The 20,026-nt window shown below is 39.7% G+C and overlaps 1 protein-coding gene across 3 annotated transcripts in view; it reads left to right on the top strand.

Moving 5' to 3' along the window:
• PIP5K1B (phosphatidylinositol-4-phosphate 5-kinase type 1 beta) overlaps positions 1-19,500 on the top strand; it is a 170,238-nt gene extending 150,738 nt beyond the window's left edge. For 2 of the 3 annotated variants that reach the window (XM_054032394.1, XM_054032395.1), the window contains 2 exons: positions 5,942-6,059; positions 18,738-19,500. In XM_054032394.1, coding sequence (XP_053888369.1) covers positions 5,942-6,059; positions 18,738-18,740 — 121 coding nt within the window. In that variant the 3' untranslated portion in view covers positions 18,741-19,500. The remainder of the gene's footprint in view (positions 1-5,941; positions 6,060-18,737) is intronic. The other variant, XM_054032396.1, reaches the window with a different exon arrangement.
• Positions 19,501-20,026: the final 526 nt, after the last annotated feature.

Here is a 20,026-nt window from a genome sequence, read left to right as displayed (position 1 = left end):
ATTTACCATAGGTTTAGCTTAGTTTTGATTATTCTATCAGTAACTTTGCGCCCAATCCCGCAACCCTGATTTATGTGAGTAATCCTTAACCAGGACAAAATCAACATACTTGTTGCATCTCATGTCCATGGCAGGGTTTCTGCAATTCATCTAAGTAGGTAAAGGTTTTACTTTCTCAAGCAACATCTGTTCTAGCTGAGGAGCAGATAAAAATGAAGTCTGTTCACTTGAGTGCATTTACCAGATTGCGCTGAGGAGGAGCGAGGGCGTTTAGCTGTTCTCCATGCTATAACACAATGGCAGATTACAGCACCTCTCAAAGTTGATCCAGTTGCTCAGCAAACAATAAGGGAAGGCCTGTTTGATTCTCATCATATACCTCTAAAAGGAAAAGACAACCAGAGTAGGCCTAGCTTTAAACATAGCTTCCGCCTATTGCATGGTCTCTCCTACTGTTCTAGAAATTGTCATAACACAATGAAGAAAACAATTTTAATAAACCTAAATGACTGGTTTCTGCCATCAGACTGATTTCCAACTGAGGAGCCTTATTGGCGCAGGCAGTATGTTCTTTTGTATTTCTGTGTTAGTTTGCTGCAGACAGTGTATTACTGAAGTGACATTACAGTATTATCAATAAACATTAAACTGCAGCTTAATGTGTGGCAGAACTTGGCTCTTGGCAAAGGCTATAGCCTGCATTCTGGCACCAGCATGGGTTCCAAATGCAAACTAATGTGCTGGTGACTCAGAATTTCCACTTTCTCCTTTACTCACTTGACAGATTAGCTTCCCAGTACTGACAGACCTTGTTCACATGCCCTTTCCAGCAATGATTCCAAACCAGATGCTTCACCTAAAAATAAGACACAAACTTCTCAGGTATATAAATAAAGGGGAGCTTCTACCTGCTGTTCCAAGTTTGCAAAGTGGGGGGGAGGGATAGCACAGTGGTTTGAGCATTGGCCTGCTAAACCCAGGGTTGTGAGTTCAATCCTTGAGGGGGCCACTTGGGAATCTGGGGCAAAATCAGTACTTGGTCCTGCTAGTGAAGGCAGGGGACTGGACTCGATGACCTTTCAAGGTCCCTTCCAGTTCTAGGAGATGGGATATCTCCATTAATTATAAATTATAAAGTACTGATTTTTTTTTTCAGTCTGTAAAAGCTAACATTTTCTTATAGTATCAGTTACATTTTCTGTAATTTTCCAATTACTGAACTTCAAGGTAGATTAAAAAGAAGCTCTGTTCTGCCACAAGGATACTACAGGTTCCTGTGTTACTCTTTTTGGCATCATCATAACCTTTTTCTGTTTACTGCAAAATGAAGAGCTGCCTATGAAATGTGAGTGCACCTGACCATCCCTGTCCAGGGACAAAGGTGACATTTTATCAGTGCTGCAAAGACTTCTGACAACAACTTTTTTGGTGTTGGTTACTATTGTCCCTACCATTGAAGTCCATTGTACTCCACTTTATCACACACATAATCCAGTTTCTCTAGTTCTTGTAACATGGCCAGCCCATTGACACACTGCAGCTTTTTCACAGTATTTGAGACAGCCTTTATCTTGGGTTTTGCATTGTCTGGTTCACCAGGTAGCTCTGAGCATGCCTTTTTCAAGGATTTGTAGTTGAGCTTTTACTTTCTACCCCATCTTCTATAGAAAGAAAGAAAAAGAAAGAAAGGGTGGTGATTTCCTTGTTGCTATCCCTCCACACAACAGTGAGGTTCCCCTGCAGCCTGGGACCTGATCAACTGAAATCTTATGACCACCGGAGGAAGGCCCCATCTAATAAACAGCTCTGTGCTGGAGACTATCACCTTTTTATGAATGGCTGCTAAAGGGATGGCCTGTGACCATTTGAAATGATAGTCACAGAAGCAAGAGGCAGCTTGCTGTCCACATAGATACATGTAGGGAGTTCAATTACAGGAAGAAATGTGCTGGCTCACGCACTTCCTATTGTCTCATTCCTCTTCCTTTTTCTCCTATGATGCCTTCTTTCCCTTGGGACAGGGGTCCACAACGTGGTGCCCATGGGTGTCATGGTGCCCGCCTGGGCATCTAAGTGCGCCCGCGTACTGGCTGGCGGACGAGCATCAGCCGAAATGCCGCCGACAAGCAGCAGCATCCAGAGGCGTCGCTGCCGAAATGCCGCCGATTTTCGGTGGCATTTCAGCGGCAACGCCTCTGGATGACGCTGCTTGTCGGCGGCATTTCGGCGGCGACGCATATTGACGTTGCTGCTTGTCGGCGGCATTTCGGCGGATGCTTGTCCACCGCCACGGTCCTCTGTGGCTCATCGTCTGGCACCCGCCAGACAAAAAAGATTGGGGACCACGGCCTTGGGGTCTTAATTCCCAAACCAATGATTTATCTTATCATTGGGTTTTTTACTCTTCCCTCTTACCTATATCTTTCCCATGTCTTTCTTTCTCTCCCCTACTCTCTCTACTGTTGCCTCATAGTTAGGGCCCTACCAAATTCACGGTTCACTTTGATCAATTTCACAGACATTGGATTTTTGAAATCATAAATTTCATGATTTCAGTCTATTTAAATCTGGAATTTCATGGTGTAACTGTAGGGGTCCTGACCCCGAACGGAGTTGCAGGGGGGTTGCAAGGTTATTGAAGGGGGAGGAGGTTGCAGTACTGCTACCCTTATTTCTGCGCTGCTGCTGCTGACAGCGGTGCTGGGCAGCTGAAGAGCGGTGGCTGCAGGCCGGCTGCCCAGCTCTGAAGGCAGAGCTGCCACCAGCAGCAGCACAGAAGTAAGGGTGGAATAGTATGATGTTGCCACCCTTACTGGTAGGGCACCTCCTTCAGAGCTGGGCGCCCAGCCAAGAGTTTCCGCTCTCGGTCCGCCCAGCTCTGAAGGCAGTGCAGAAGTAAGGGTGGCAATATCGCAACCCCCTAAAATAACCTTGGAACCCCCTGCAAATCCCTTTTGGGTCAGGACCCCCAGTTTGAGAAATGCTGGTTTCCCCCATGAAATCTGTATAGTATAGGGTAAAAGCACACAAAAGAGCAAATGTCATGGTCCATGGTGTGTTTTTCATGGCTGTGAATTTGGTAGGGCCCTATTCATAGAAAGTTCATGGCTGGGTGACTAGATTGTGACCATTAAGAGTAGCTTCTCTTTGTCTTCTCCCACCTTCTGTTTTTCTTTTTCCCTCAACTGCTGCCTTATACCCATCTCCTGTTGCATGGTGGGACTATAACATGGAAACCATTGTCCTTCCTTGCTATGTGTAGGTGATGGGCACCTTGTAAGGTGAAGACAGTGCATCTACATTTTTTAAAAGATGAAACCATTACTGCTGCTAACTACTAAAATGGATTCTATCTGTACAGTAACTAAAATGACTGGTTAAATTTCACAGCACTTAGCATCATGTCACTGGTGTTAGCTCTATCTAGCCACAGGAGGCTATAGCAACATCGGCTGTAGCAGAAAATAATGTATTGGTAAGGAAAGGAGAGCAGTGTGTTCTAGAAAAGAAAGTATAGTACCAGGTTCTTTCTGGAGCTTTGAATGAAACAATAAACTAACTGGAGTAGAAGTAGATTTTTGTTCCAAGTAGTCAGAGAACCACTTTTGGCTGATTTATCGGGAAAAACAGCTAAAATGTCCCGACCCAACTCTTACACCCTGTCTCTCCAGCTCCCAACATAGAGGACTTGCAGAATGTGAGCTCTGCAGCTTTTTGGGGCAGGATAGAAAAGCCACTGTGTATTGGCGGCAGTCTTATTAGGGCATGAAGAGCTTGTGTTTTAATCATTTAAATTATTTCTATTTAAACATTACAAAACAGCACTGAGAACCTGCTGTAAACTGCAGCCTGCCAGTCTGCTCTACACCCAGCTGCCTGGAGCACTATCTTCCAAAGTGGAGGGTGACCTTTGGTCTCTGCAGTCACACCTGCCCCCATCCTTACATAAATAACAGCTACCCCACACCCTCTGTGTGATTCCCATCCTTTCATGGCCGTGTGTGTGTGTGCCTTTGTACATACTGAGGTTTGAATTAGGCCCTATGAGTTTATTGAATTTTGAAAGCTAAAGCAACTCTTGTTTCTGTTTAATTCTCATTTTTTTGCCAGGGACAACATCTTTCAAGCCAGTGCTTTATTTGTGTGGCATGATAAAACATAGTCAACATTCAAGAAGCACTCCCAGTGCTACCCTGGCAGATTGGCTTCATTTATTGTTTGTTGTCTTTAGTTAAGTGAAAGTAGTATGACTGAAATGTTACTAGATGGCATATAAATAGAGGGTCTTATCCAACTTCCCCTGAAGTTAGTGGGAATTGGATAAGCCCAGAAGGAAAGGGAATAAGGCCTTATTATTGAAAAGACACCCAATACACTAGATAACAAAATAACAATACTATCTTAATGTAATAGAATGCATCTAATACTAGTATGGCATCAGGTGTATTGGGCATTTTTATCCGTTCTGTTTTATATTCTGTTTGTATTTGTTTTATATTTTGAGTGTTAATTTTACTGATTCTGAAAAGGAGACTTAATAATACTGACTAGTGCAATGACTAATACTCTTGTAGTATGTGATGTGCATTTTCTTAGGCATACACATAGGAGCAAAACCTGTCCCCAGCACACAACCCAAGTAGTCAAACTGTAACCTGGGAAGTTCTTCAGGGGAGGAATAAATGAATCCTTCTTTCCTAGGTCCTGGAGTGGCAGCACTGTAGCTGGTTGCCTGGGATGCTTGTGGATGAAGCAAGGATGACCATCTTTGAAAATCTGGGACTAAAAATCTAGGCTGGGATTTTGGTACCACAGTGCCATTGACTTTCAGCAAGGGGTGGGCATGTCACTCTTAGACTCCTTTTAAAAATCCTAGCCTTAAGGGACAATTTTTAAAAATGAAGGCCCAAGCTCTTCCTGCAAGAAAGTGCAAAAATCCACCTGCAGTTTCACACTTCCTCCCTACGATTATTCATTAAAATCAGCTAATTACACCCAGTGGATAAAGAATTAGCCTTACATATGCACAACTGCATTAATGGCACACACTAGCACATTTTCATGTGTCTTTTTTGTTGTTGTTTTTTTTGTTTGTTTTGCATGGGGACATGCTTTTGAAAATTAATCCCATATTTGCACATCAGAATACAATATGGTCAGTCCTCGATTACTGAACTTCGTTACTCTGAATTGTGTGCAGGTACAATCTTGTTGTGGGTGTTCCCTCACACATAACAGTTAATTTAGGCCAAATGAAGAAAACAATGGTACTTCAGCATAATAAATAATAGGCTACATTGTCAAAGTAATGACTGTTTGTAATTCAGGATGAGTGAAACAGGAAAAACATGACTATAAATTGATCACAGTATAACCTGATCACATTGGTGGGAGGCTAAAATGTCAATTTTTCCTTTTCTTTTGTACTAAATTGAAGTAGGGGATATAATGAGTATTATTTGGACGGTTTAGCCTTTTGTGTTATGTGGGGGTGCTATTACGCTCGTCATTGGGTTTAATTTAAAAATTAAGGGCACAGCAGGAAATTCTTCTCCCAGTTATATCCGGTGAAAACTGGAATACCTCTTCTGACGACAGTGAAGTTACTCCAGATTTATCCTGATGTAACTTTGAGCAGGATTTGGCCTACAGCGTTCAGAAAGAGCATCATTTCTTCCTGATAGCATTTTATTTAATGCAACCCAACCAATAGAAATGTGTGGATAAGGCACATTAGTCGTACGTGAGCACTTTTCGCTAACGAGGAATCGGCCATATTTGCACTTGTCGGCTTAAAAAGTATAGCTCTGAAGAAGTGGGGAGGGGGGGAAAACAAGTTGTAAAATAGTACAAAAACGTAAGTGTTGAAGTTTGTAGGGCTTTTTTTTTTCCCCTATGTAATTTGCTTTTGTATTCATTATACCCCCCCCTGTATTTCCAGTAAAGGGTTACCTTCGAGTTCAACGTTCACCCTAGAAGACAGTGCCATCTACTTGACTTCAGAACAGAGCACACTGGAAATGGAAAATGATAATGCTTCAGTTTTGGATGTCTATTTAGTAAGTTGTCAGACTGTGTTGCTTTCATTTCTTAATTTATGATTTCTTCTAGTTTTATTTATTTAAGATCACAATAGTCCCACTGAAATATTCCAAGTATTTAAACTTAAGCACACACTTAAGTACCCTGCTTAATCAAAATCTTAAAGAATTCAAATGTTCACTAAGTGATTATTCATTGTTGTATTATTCAAGAGGTATGCCAAAACATTTCTCAACATACCCTAGCAATAATAATTTTTTTACAATCTTGTGGAAAAGCAGACTTTTTTTTTTACTTCACACCATGAACTTTTCATAGTGTTGCAGCTTAATTTTCCAAGACTGAAAACTATCATTTCTGCATACAAATATTTGTGAAGTCAAAAACAACTGGTTTTGCACAGCTGGACTTAAAATAAACAGTGGTTCCTTTTTCACTCTTAATAACGCAGCTGTGGCTGCAGAAGTATGTTGAAGTTACAGCTTTCCTCTTTTGCTGTGGTTCCCAGTGAGTAGTCTGTGTTTTGCTGTATAGTAAATTTCATTATTTGAAGTGAGAAACTCCTTTATAAGGCCACAGTTTGGATTATCTACATGTGTGTCTGTGCAGTTCTGCTTTTAAATAACTCTGATCACTATGTTTAGGATTTTCAAGCCTCAAAGGCACCCAAATCCAATTGGATTGTAATGGGGATTTGGAAAGATATCTCTTTCAGGTCTACTTGGAAATCCCAGCATGAAGACAGCATTTTGTAATAAAATCAATACTTGCTGTCTCTCCCCCTGCCACCCAAATACATTCAATTTCACGTGATGATATTGTGTTGGGTCTATTTTTCTAGGGGTTTTGTGTTTTTAAAATGGAAAATAGAAATTTCCTCAAAAATGGAGCAGGCAAAAGATTAATAGGATGAAGGCAAGAGGTTTTTGTGTGAAACTTTGGCATGAATTACAGTGGAGAAAAAAGGAAAATGTCTGATTAGAATGAAAAATCCCAAAAGGTGACAATCATTTATCACTTAGAAAAGGATTATCCTAGGATTCTGTTTTTCCTGATGTCTTATGGTTTCTGGCTTTCTTGTCCCACGGGATCCAGTAGACCTCTTACAGTGGTTTGTGTTTCAGATCCCCATACTGTCCTTGCACTTTACATGCACTATCACACAACATGTTCTATCTCCTGAGTAGTTTTCAAGCCATGCAAAACTGAATGTCGAACACCTTTAATAATCCAACCCATGTAACAGTCATTGCTCCCCACTTCAGTACCAGTTGCAAGCAGCCAGTGCTCACTTATATATAGAACTGGTTTAACTGACAATTTTGTGTCCATCAAGCAATCCATTACACTCTACTCTACCCTTTGTATAAATCAGCCTTGTTGCTGGTTTGTTGTTGACATTAATATTCACCACCAATGGAGCACTTGCTAAGGTTGGAAATCAGGGGAAATGGAGATATAAAGAGCAGTTACATGGATCTCCTCTTCCCTTCATTCCCTCCCAAAAAATCCAGCCTAGATGAAACATTTTATTTTGCTTAGAAAACTATAATATGCTTATTTTTAATTATTTGCTTAGCACAAATGCTAGTGGACACTTAAATAAAGTAAACCCCAAAATAAAGATTACAGTCTAAAAGAAAGATGCACAAAAGACAGAATGTGCTGGGAAATCCAGTGGTGGGAATAACTTAGTTTGGATTTAATTAAAGTGATAAACTTTCTCATTATGACTCTCACAGAGGTATGTATTTTTAGATTTATTGAGAGACAGAGTGGGTGAGGTAATATATTTTATTGGACCAACTTCTGTTGGTGAAAGACAAGCTTTCGAGCTTACACAGAGCTCTTCTTTAGGTCTGCGAAAGGTACTCAGTGTCACAGCTAAATACAAGGTGGAATAGATTGTTTTAGCATAAAGAGTTAACGTGTTGTAAGTGACCATTCAAGGTGAAGGTAACACATTTCATCACTTTGTCTCTGATTAAAACACTAAATGTATTATTGATCAGTGTGACTAGCAATGTAAATAAAATCCTGCCCCTTAGAGAAGACTGTGTACACAGCACTCTGCCCCTCAAGCAAAAGCCTGGACAAATAGGAAGAAACTGTGCCCTGAAGGTCGTCAAGCTTTTGTTCAACTATAAAAGAGTTATGGAGACAAGGTTATGTCACCCAACTGATAAGGGTCTGAGGCCATGTTTATGGTGAAGACACTCTATGCCAGCATAAAATAACCACCTTCGCAAGCGGCAGAAGTTTCTCTCCCACCAACAGCGCTGGGCACACAAGTTGGTGTACTTATGTCGCTTGGGGGGTGGTTTATTCACCCCCTGGAGCGACATAAATTATGCTGACATAGGCTATAGTGTAGACAGCCTTATTCTGCATCTAACTACTTCAAAAGAATCAAATGGATGTCCCAGACCAGCAGGTGTCTTGTGACTTTGTATGCTGGAGGAAGGAAGGGTCAGCGACGCAGTCTGTGGCACAAGCCTTTTACTTCTGAAGACCTCATTAGATCATCATATATAGTTTGAAACAATGGTAAAGCTGGGATTAAAATAAGACTCAGGACTGAAGTAGCAGTGATATGTTTTCAGCTTAATTCACAGCTGGTAGATCGGAGTACACTTCCATTTTCTGTGTTTAGGATCATGATTAAATGGTTTTCATGAACAACGCACCAAAGCTGGTCATTCTAATCATGCATTTCCTAGGAAAACTAGACAAATCAAAGATGACTACTTTCAGATGGATTTAAGCATCTGTTGAACATCATCTTAAAAGAAATTGACATGAGTCAATCATTAAAGGAAAACATGTTTAAATGTCATTTGAAGGTTATCTTGTTAGCAGGCTGGTTAATCCTTATCAATGGTTTTGTTGTAAGGCAAGCTTCTAAAACCTTATCTGTTAGATATTATAATGTGTAATGCTTTAACTTGCTTCATTTCAATAACTCCATTGCCTTATTCTTCTTGCTTTGAAGTGCTAAGCTTCTTAAAGAATATTAAGGGCTTCAATAAAATAAGATCAGTCATGTCTTTTATCCTATAAATGAGGAAAATAGTAAAATAAAATGGACTTACCACCTACAGGGAGGGCAGAGTATCTAGCTCTGAACAATATTGTGTATAACAAATAATTTAGATGGTTGGGTAAACTTGGGGGGTTTTGGTAGAAATTAGTTTGTTGTAGATAAGAGCTCTTGTTTATTGGGTGTTGTATTAATGGACAAATTCTGGAACTGCACTATTTCATCATAGAAACAGGTGCACATAATCCTGCAAATGTCGTCTTGACTGTTTTTGCCATCTGTATCTCCAAGCACAATTGCCAAGCCCTGCAAAGGAGATTTCAGTCCAGAATAGGAGTAATCCAATCTGCAGGTTTGGGGTGCTGCTTACATGCCATAGAAAGGTAAAGGGGTTTACACAGACAAATGTATAGACCACACCCACCTGGAAACCCCCTACAAGGCTTCTATTCTGAAAAGCCTCCAGAGTATTTCATGGGTTTTGTGGGGAAGCCAAAATCAGGACAGAACTTCCATTTTACATTTTCTTTTGGCCATTTGTTTTCTGGCCTTTGTGTATGGGCATCAGCCAGCAGAAATTTATTCATAGCTACTGGACCTGATTCTCATCTAATTTTAAACTGGTGTGGAGTTACTCGGTTCGTGTCCATGCTAGTGTGAGATCAGAATTGGGTCTGTTATGTCTAATATATATTACATGTTGCATGTGAATGCCTGTGACAAACTATCAATATTGGGGATTGCTAAGGAAGTGTAGTGCCATACTCCTGCAGTCACTTTTCCAGGAAGTCCATTGCTGACCACAGTCCTGGTTAGTTTCACTCTGCATTAGCAGCTGTTGCTTTTTAAACTCTTAAATCGGGGTAGAAATGCAAAAAATGCTCTCTTGCAGGTGCTGTTCTGAACATATGGGGGCAGTGTGTGGGGGGGAAGACAACCTTGAAAGCACACTAATGACAAATAATGTTAAGGTGACCATATTTTCAAAACTGAAAATCAGGAAAATTGTGATGACATTTTTTCAGGTTGTGAAAGAGACACAGAAAAGGACACTTAAAAAAAAGAGTTGATGTTGTTACTGCCAGCTTCTGACTCAGAGTGGAGAATTTTTTCCACTAGCTTATCATTATGAATTAATTATCATGAAATGTTGAACAAGTGTCATTTAACATTCTCTCTGAGCAAAAGAACAACTTTGACAGTGTCTACATCATTCAATTTTTCTTTTCACTCCAAACACTAGTCATTACTCTGAACCCTCGTTCCACTGAATTGTTCCTGGTAAATAGAACAAATTCCACATTGTATAACAATATTTTATGAACAAATATGTTGTGACTATAAAAAAGCCAAATATTTTGATTGTAATGGGGAAAAAACAAGACATTTCAGGTGTCATAAAAGAAGATTCTGAGACTGTAGGACCTTAAATGAAAAATTGGGACATATGATCACTTTAATTGGTGTTCACGTTAAAATACTTTTGTCAGACTTTACTGTAAAACACTGCTGGTTATTTTATTTTCCTGTTAAACCTTTTTAGTCCAGATACTAAATTAATCAAACGTAGAATTTATTAATAATACATGACTAAGCGTGCTTCGTGCAGAATAAGTTCAAGGCAATCTCAGTGGTTTCCAAATATTCAAGTAGTGTAAGAATGGTGGGTTGGTGTCAGATGGCTAAAGAATGTTTTCAGTTAATTAATTTTTGAACTTTATAAATCATAAAGACTTTATTTTTCTGGAGCCTTTAATTTAAAAGAGGCATTTGTATGAAATCCATTAATTTTTAATAGCTAATTTATACATATTTAAAATATCAGTGTGCTTTTTTCTCATGGAAGATGCAGTTAATTAGTAAAGCAAATAATAGAATGAAGGTAAATTTCTTGCTAAATGTTAAGTATAAACATATATTTATGATTAACCATAAACAAAGCAACAAAATAAGAGATAATCAAAACATTCTTATATAACTAAATATAGAGAACGAGCGCAACAAAATAGTTTTAATCCCTCCTTAAAATATCCTTGTTTCTTCTTTCCTCGTCTGATAGGGCCGGTGATGCTGAGAGTTTCTATTTGCCAAACACTCTGCATAGTCCAAGTAACAGTCTCCATTATCTTTATCTTCGCACAGAACCCACTCTGAGTAATATAATAATTTCTTCCAGCAATACAACAGTGTCATATAAATGTGGAATTTACTTGATTTTATAAATACTGTGCTTTGTTGTATATTTTGAAAATAAGGGTAAATCCTTTAGCACATGAGCTTTGTAATAAAACCCCTGGCTTGTTTGTTTTTCTAACTAATCATTTATTTTTAACGCTTGTATTGTATACTCAAATCTTGGTTAAAATTTGAATATACACTGTGTAGCATTATACCTTAAATGATGTATGGAGTCAGATATTATGTGCACATAGAATCATAGAACTGGAACAGACCTTGAGAGGTCATCTAATCCAGTCCCCTGCACTCAAGGCAGGGCTAAGTATTATCTAGACCATTCCTGACAAGTGTTTGTCCAACCTGCTCTTAAAAAATCTCCTATGATGGAGATTCCACCATATCCCTAGGCAATTTATTCCAGTGTTTAACTACCATGACGGGAAGTTTTTCCTAATATCCAACCTAAACCACCCTTGCTGCAATTTAAGCCCATTGCTTCTTGTCCTATCCTCAGAGGTTAAGAACAATTTTTCTTCCTCCTTCTTGTAACCTTTTATGTACTTGAAAACTCTTATGTCCCCTCTCAGTTTTCTCTTCTCCAGACTAAACAAACCCAATTTTTTCAATCTTTCCTCATAGGTGATGTTTTCTAGACCTTTAATCATTTTTGTTTCTCTTCTCTGGACTTTCTCCAATTTGTCCACATCCTTCCTGAAATGCGGCACCCAGAACTGAACACAATAGTCCAGTTGAGCTTAATCAGCACGGAGTAGAGCGGAAGAATTACTTCTCGTGTCTTGCTTACAGTATTCCTGCTAATACATCCCAGAATGATGTTTGGTTTTTTTGCAACAGCGTTACACTGTTGGCTCATATATTTAGCTTATGGTCCACTATGACCCCCAGATCCCTTTCCGCAGTACTCCTTCCTAGGCAATCATTTCCCAATTTGTATGTGTACAACTGATTGTTCCTTCCTAAGTGGAGTATTTTGCATTTCTCCTTATTGAATTTCATCCTATTTACTTCAGATCATTTCTCCAGTTTGTCCAGATCATTTTGAATTTTAATCCTATCTTCCAAAGCACTTGCAACCCCTCCCAGCTTGGTATTGTCTGCAAACTTTATAAGTGTACTCTCTATGCCATTATCTAAATCATTGATGAAGATATTGAACAGAACCAGACCCAGAACTGATCCCTGCGGGACCCCATCCATGATGTCCTTCCAGCATGACTGTGAACCACTGATAACTACTCTCTGGGAATGATTTTCCAACCAGTTGTGCACCCACCTTATAGTAGTCCATCTAGGTTGTACTTCCCTAGTTTATGAGAAGGTCATGCGAGACAGTATCAAAAGCCTTACTAAAGTCAAGATATACAACATCTACCACTTCCCCTCTATCCACAAAGCTTGTTACCCTGTCAAAGAAAACTATCGGGCTGGTTTGACACAATTTGTTCTTGACGAATCCATGCTTACTGTTATTTATCACGTTATTATCTTCTAGGTGTTTGCAAATTGATTGCTTAATTATTTGCTCCATTATCTTTCCGGGTACAGAAGTTAAGCTGACTGGTCTGTAATTCCCCGGGTTGTCCTTATTTCCCTTTTATAGATGGGCACTATATTTTTCCCTTTTCCAGTCTTCTGGAATGTCTCCTATCTTCCATGACTTTTCAAAGATGATTGCTAATGCCTCAGATATCTCCTCAGTCAGCTCCTTGAGTATTCTAGGATGCATTTCATCAGGCCCTGGTGATTTAAAGACAACTGACTTGTCTAAGTAATTTTTTACTTGTTTTTTTCCCTATTTTAGACTCTGATCCTACCTCATTTTCACTGGCATTCGCTATTTTAGACCTCCGATTGACGTGAAAGCCGAAACAAAGAAGTCATTAAGCACCTCTGCCATTTCCACATTTTCTGTTATTGTCTTTTCCCCCCTCATTGAGTAACCAAGGCCTACTCTGTCCTTGGTCTTCCTCTTGTTTCCAATGTATTTGTAGAATGTTTTCTTGTTTCCTTTTATGTCCGTAGCTAGTGTGATCTTGTTTTGTGCCTTGGCTTTTCTAATTTTGTCCCTACATACTTGTGTTATTTGTTTATATTCATCCTTTGTAGTTTGACCAAGTTTCCACTTTTTATAGGATTCTTTTTTGAATTTTAGATCATTGAAGATCTCCTGGTTTAGCCAGGCCGGGCTTTTGCCATACTTCCTATCTTTCCTATGCAGTGAGATAGTTTGCTCTTGTGCCCTTAATAATGTCTCTTTGAAAAACTGCCAACTGTCTGCAATTGTTTTTCCCCTTAGACTTGCTTCCCATGGGATTTTACCTACCACTCCATGAGTTTGCTAAAGTCTGCCTCCTTGAAATCCATTGTCTCTATTGTGCTGTTCTCCCTTCTACCATTCCTTAGAATAGTGAATTCTACCATTTCATGATCACTTTCACCCCAGTTGCCTTCCATTTTCAAATTCTCAACCAGTTCTTCCCTATTTGTCAAAATCAAATCTAGAACAGCCTCCCCTCTAGTAGCTTTCTCCACATCCAGTCATTGCAGGGATAGTGTATATGTCTATGGACAATATTGTCCAAAGCTCCCTGTTTATTAAGTGACATTGTCAGTGTTGTGCACAAGCAGAAGCTTTTTTGAACTGAACACAAAAGCATCTGGAGCCCTCCTTTAAATCTCAACAAATGTCTTTGAATCCTAAGGTATGTATTGGGGAGGTTGGGTAGTATGGAGTGGACCCAATCCTGACAAATCAATTGGTGCTGTGGATGCTTAGTACCTCTGAAGATCAGGCCCAAGATGTCCAAGGCTCTGAACCCAAAAATGGAGGCCTTCAAAATTATCTTCTTTTGAGGGGGGGGGGGGAACAAAAACAACCCCCACAATGCTGCCATCTGTTGTTGCTGTGGCATCTAAAATGGAGTACACATTTGTAGTCTAATATGGTTGAAAGTATTTTTTTATCCATTTATTACTGCCTCTTTTTAAAAAGGAAAATGTTCACTTTGAAATACACAGGTCCTAATTTTGTCCTTTGATAGGAGTGCATGGCTGCCATTGACTTTAACTGAAGTTATACCCAGGCATCTGAGAGCAGAGTTTGGACCACGGGACATATTTTAAGTTTTTAAGAAAGAATATAACCACAGCAAGGCATCCATCTCTCTTTGTATCAAAGTCAGATACAAGAAAAATGTGCTTTACTAAATGCAAAGGTATTTCAGGTTACAATTAACACATTAGCGAAGTGAGTCGAGTGCAGAAAGCCTGTGTAAATTTCAATAAACCATAAATTATTGGCGCCCTGAGGCTTTTTAATGTGTTGCATGAGGAAATCAATTTACTGAGGAATGAATGCATGAAAAATTAATAGAGCACAAAAATATGCTCCAATGATGGAGCACGTTCTAAATCCATTACATAACAAAGCCTGGCTAGTACAAACTCATTATTTGATTCAGTGTTTCGCCCATTGTAGCTGTCGGTCACTTTTGTCTTGTTATGCGTTTCCCATCCAAGATCTCAGCTCTGATCGCCATGACCATATTCATTCATTATCAATATAGGCAGGAAACGCTGCTTCTCTGTTTGCCCTCAGTGTCTCTGCAACAACTGCGCCATAGGTATTGCTCAAAGAGAAACAGTTCCTGAACATTGAAGATGGGAGTTTTGCCTGAAATAGCAAGTTTGGACCCAGAGTGGGGCATTCCAGACACCAACCCCCTACAGCCCAGTTGCCTTTCTTCTCACTACCATGAGCGTCATTTTTGTGACACAGCACTAATTCTGTCAGTCTGTAGTCATGTCCAACTTCAGTCCTGTCAATCCTTCTCCTTACACATTGTAAACTGTGTGCAGCTTTTTTCCTAAATGTTTAGGGCTCAATTGTGACTAGCCTGTTCAGGTCAGGGATTTGAGAAGAAGCAAGGAGAAGCTAGTCACAATGGCAGAGTACACAGTACAGGAACCACTTAAAGCAAGTGCCAACAGCGCTATTGGTCTCTGGGGGCTAGGAGAAGTGAGGGTGGGGCCTGAGTTCGACTGGTGTGGTGAGGGAACGCATACTGTACCCTTTCCAAAGATGTAACAATGGCCACTCAGACCCTGCCCCTCAGCCACACACACTAGCTCAGTTATCAATGGGAAAACTGTGCTTCATTTATCCTGGTCTCATGAAAACATGCTAGCAAAGTGATTTATTTAGCTCTGTCTTCTTGCAAAATTGATGATTTAAAAAAAAAAAAGGTTCATTTGTCAGGTTCACTTCACTCAGTCATCAAAATACATTCCTTCTGTTCAGTCATCAGTTCCACATCATCCATCCACCCAAATTCATTCTATTCACCTATTCAGCAGTTTCACTTTACATAGTAAATTACTTTGCATACTGAACCCACGTCCCACATATAGCAGCATAACCTGCCATGGCCAGGACGTCATGTCCAAACACTGAGGATGAGGAGATATATGCTTCAGTCTATTCAGTAAGCAACTGATTACAAAATTCTGCTTGCGCCATTTTCCAGTGTACAACTGAATCACAGTTCTGAAAGTTTGCAGCAGTGTAACATTATGTGGATCATATGCCTGGTGCCAGATACATTTATTTTAATTAGCATTATGTGTATGATTTCTATCTGTTGGTTGCCTTTTCCTAAATAAGATAAGCTATTCAAAATGCCTGAGGAGCTTTCATTTTCCTCCACTGCCAAGGTTAGATTCTTTTCTTGAATTGTTTGAAGGTTAATTAAATACCTTTATCTGGAACTAAAGTTAACAGTGACCTACAAAAGAGTTTAATAAAAATGGGGCTTTTGTGCCTTCTGTGCTTTATTTGGATGTACAAAGAAATTCTTAAAGTGGAGTCTGGATTGGTTTGGGCTTTTTTCACTTTAGAAATTCTAGTGATGTCAATTATGGTCTTCCCTGGTTTTTCTAGAAGTTTGTTGGGGATCCATTTGACCTTGATTTAAGTGCCCAATATAGACACATCTGATCCTACAGAAATATTAAAAATAAAATTTGTGCTATAAAAATGAGTTTCTCCAGTAATATTATAGAATATAGTAATTCGTTATATAATTTTAAATCTGTCATGTTCATTAGTCATATTATGAGTGACTTTTGTAGCTTTATTATTTACATATGCATTAATTATTCATGAGGCTTTACAGCTCCATAAGAAAACATACACCTGGAGGAATGTATATTCAGTTTATTTTCTAAGGGCCAAATCTTGGTCCTTTTGAAGCTAATGGAAGTTTTATAGTTGACTTCAATGAGACCAGGATTTTGCCCCATGTGCATTCTAAGGCCCTGATCAATCCTACAAGGTTATAAATGCCTCATGTGATTGGCTGGTGCCCTTCACTTTCACTGACTTCAGTGATATCCAGGTTGCCCAGCATCTTGCAAGATCAAATATTGGTTTTATGTATTAAGTATATCAATATTCACAGACATAAATGTAAGAGGGATACTATTTTACAGGGGAGAAGATAATACTATACATGTGAATTTAAAAAAAAAAAAAGAGGATCACTGCAGAACTATACTGCAAGTCACTGAAGCGTGGAGATGGAGGGTGTCTCTCTCATTCCAGGCTGCAATCCAGACCAGTGAGAGGTTGTCTCACCACCTGCCCTGCAACCTTGAGTGCTTCACAATGCTTTGTTGTTGTAGCTCCCAACCAGGGCCACTCACAAACAGCCTAACATTGTGTAGGTCACTCACTGAGTGTCTGTGTGTAGCTGCAGCCCTGGTCCAGCCACTCTGATCCCAGCAGCCTATCAGCAACACTCCAATCACACTCTGGCTTCCAGCAGACTTGGTTACTACTTGCAGGGCCGACACATTCCCAGTCCCAAATTTTCCCAAAAAATGTGTGTTGCACTTTCCAGCCCCTCTCCTGGACAGTCTGGATATTAAAGGTCTGTTGTCTTGTAAAGGGTCAATTTTCAACAGTTTGCTACTTTAATTGGTGTTACCAAACAGTTCAGTTTAAACACAACACCAGATTAGTTTAGATTAAAATTAAAACAAGTTTATTTAATTACAGAAATAGGTTGTTTTAAGTGAGTACAAATATAAAGTATCAGAGGGGTAGCTGTGTTAGTCTGGATCTGTAAAAAGCAACAAAGTCCTGTGGCACCTTTAAGACTAACAGATGTATTGGAGTATAAGCTTTTGTGGGTGAATACCCACATGCGTCTGACGAAGTGGGTATTCACCCATGAAAGCTTATGCTCCAATACATCTGTTAGTCTTAAAGGTGCCACAGGACTCTCTTGTTGCTTTTTACAAATATAAAGGTATCAAAGTCAGAAATGGTTACAGGAAAAATCAAGATAAAATGCTTCCTAGTAGCTAAAATTTAACAAGCTAGACTTGGCTCAAGGTAAATCCTTACCACATGTTTCCAGCAACTGTGCTGACCAGAGTCTCAGGGGCAGAGATGAAAGTGGGCTGGTACGGGCCAGTACGGCATACAGGTAAGAAGTGGCTGCTGTTAACGTTGGCTGTGTACAGGCCCATAAAGTGTTGCCACGGCAGTGCTTTAATGTCACTGCCCTTTTGCCTCCCCCAGGGCCGCCGAGGGGGGGGGGGGGCAAAAGGGGCAGGTGTCCCAGGGCCTGGCAATTTAAAAGGGCCCGGGGCTCCCAGCCAGAGCCCCGGGCTCTTTAAATCGCTGTCGGAGTCTGGGCTGTGTGGGCCCGGCAGTGCTGAAGGGCTGGCTGGGAGAGACTGATGCCTCCCCCCCCCAGCCCTGCCCCTTCTATCCGAGGCCCCGCCCCTTCTGGGGGCCTGGAGCCAGGCCCCCCTACTGGTAAGACTTTTAAGTTACTTTCACTCCTGCTAAGGGGTCAGAATCTCCCCACAAAGTCAAAGGGCTTGTTCCTTTGTCATCTTAGGTGAAAAAGACCTGGGGCGTGTTTGCACCCTTGAAATGTGTTATCCATGGATAATATTCATTCCAGATGTGAGGAAGAATACATAGAAACTTGTGGTTAAAGAGGTTCAATGTCATTTGCTAAAATACATATAGATCTGTTCCTGTCCCCCTTTGTTGCCAGAGAATGCCCTCGTGACAGGTGATTACCAACCAACTTTGACACCTGGCTAGAGGTGTCAGCTTGTCTTTTGTTTTTGAGAAACAAGTTTGCTCCCTCCCCAGATAGACTGGTAAACACGGTTGTTATAATTTCATTTAATGTTCATAATTCTTCATATACATTTTGTATATACATTACACAAGAATATTCATGATCAGTGTTACTAGTTTATAAATGATACCTTGCAAGGCATATTTTGCACAAAGATTATTACAATATTGTGTAGGGTGTGACTACAGGAGTGCTTTTGGTCACAGAGAAAGATTTTATCCAATTACTATTTTATAAAGTGCAGAATAAAGAAACAAAACCTCCTGACCTCTTAAATCATTTTCTATTTCCAGTAATAGAGAATAAAAGAAAATCAAAGTAAAAGTGGATAAGAAGTGACCATGGTTGATGAAGAGCACTTTCTGCACTCCTGATTTAAAGGGAAGAATTTGCTGAGCCTAATCGACAAAGAGTAATAATCAATGGAGCTTATCTCTGAGAAATGTCATGGGAACCTTGAACCGTGGAAATGATAGCTAGACTCAACAGATGTGACATGAAACATTCCACACTTTGCTATCATGTGCTGTTGCTTGCTAAACTGTGAAGAACTGCATAAACTGTATTTAAGATGCTTTCTATACTAGTGCCAATCACCTTTTTTGGACTTGAAAGTGATATTTTCCTATTGACTCTCATGATTTCATTTGCATGTATTCAGTGATTGTGTACAAGCAAAATATGTAATCTGCTTTACCTATTTAAAGATCCATCATCAACACAGTGGTAAATAAAACTAATTCCACTTTTTTCTCCCCCAGAATCGTAATTACTTAGGACCATATTGTTGGAAGTCCAAATTGATTTCAAACAAGGATTAATGTAAATGTCTGCACTTGCTTTATGGACAATAGCCTCTAAAGATATTTTCACTGTTTGATAGTGAAATGAGAAAAAAAGCTATTTATAACAAGGCCTTATGTTATGTACATACATTGTCTTTGAAATGTGTGATTTAGTTTATTGCTTGTAAAAGAGAAATTATATAATTTATTTAGTAAATACTACTGTAAACTATAGTTTTATTGACAGAAATAAAATATTTTGTTCTCAAAATGTATGGTGCATCATTTCAAGCTGTTTCTGGTCTATACGCTTCCTGTTCTTGTCCTTCTGAGCCTTTCTAAGAGAATCATTATTTATGCACTGTGCCAAACAGTATATAACAGGTAATCTGTCCCATTTCGCCTCACATAGAAAAGAGGGTGGAAAAAACATTTTACTAGAAGGAGAAAGGCAAAGGAACAGATGCAACATGTATGGTTTGATAAATGTTGCAGATCTCACCATGTGCAACACTTGCCAGGCCAAAAAAGGTAGAAGCAATCTGTTTCCACATGGGAGCAGAGATTAGTCATAGCAAGGTAAGGACTGCTAAGCATCATTCTAAGAATACAGACCTTGATGTGGGAGCATATTTAGGAACTTCATAAATGCCTCTTTAAGGTGTATGGAAACTATTGGGGATGATTATATCTCTCCCAAAAATAACATTCCTTGCAGAGTGGATAAAGTGTAGGACACTGGAGCTGCACTTCTGTAGAACCTGCCATGTGAGGATTTTCCCCAAGATTAACAAATC

This window comes from Malaclemys terrapin, chromosome 6 (genome assembly GCF_027887155.1).
Source record: "Malaclemys terrapin pileata isolate rMalTer1 chromosome 6, rMalTer1.hap1, whole genome shotgun sequence".
In the NCBI taxonomy this organism is placed as follows: domain Eukaryota; kingdom Metazoa; phylum Chordata; order Testudines; family Emydidae; genus Malaclemys; species Malaclemys terrapin.
The sequence above is the reverse complement of the archived record's forward strand: the minus strand, read 5'-3'. Positions and strand labels throughout refer to the sequence as shown.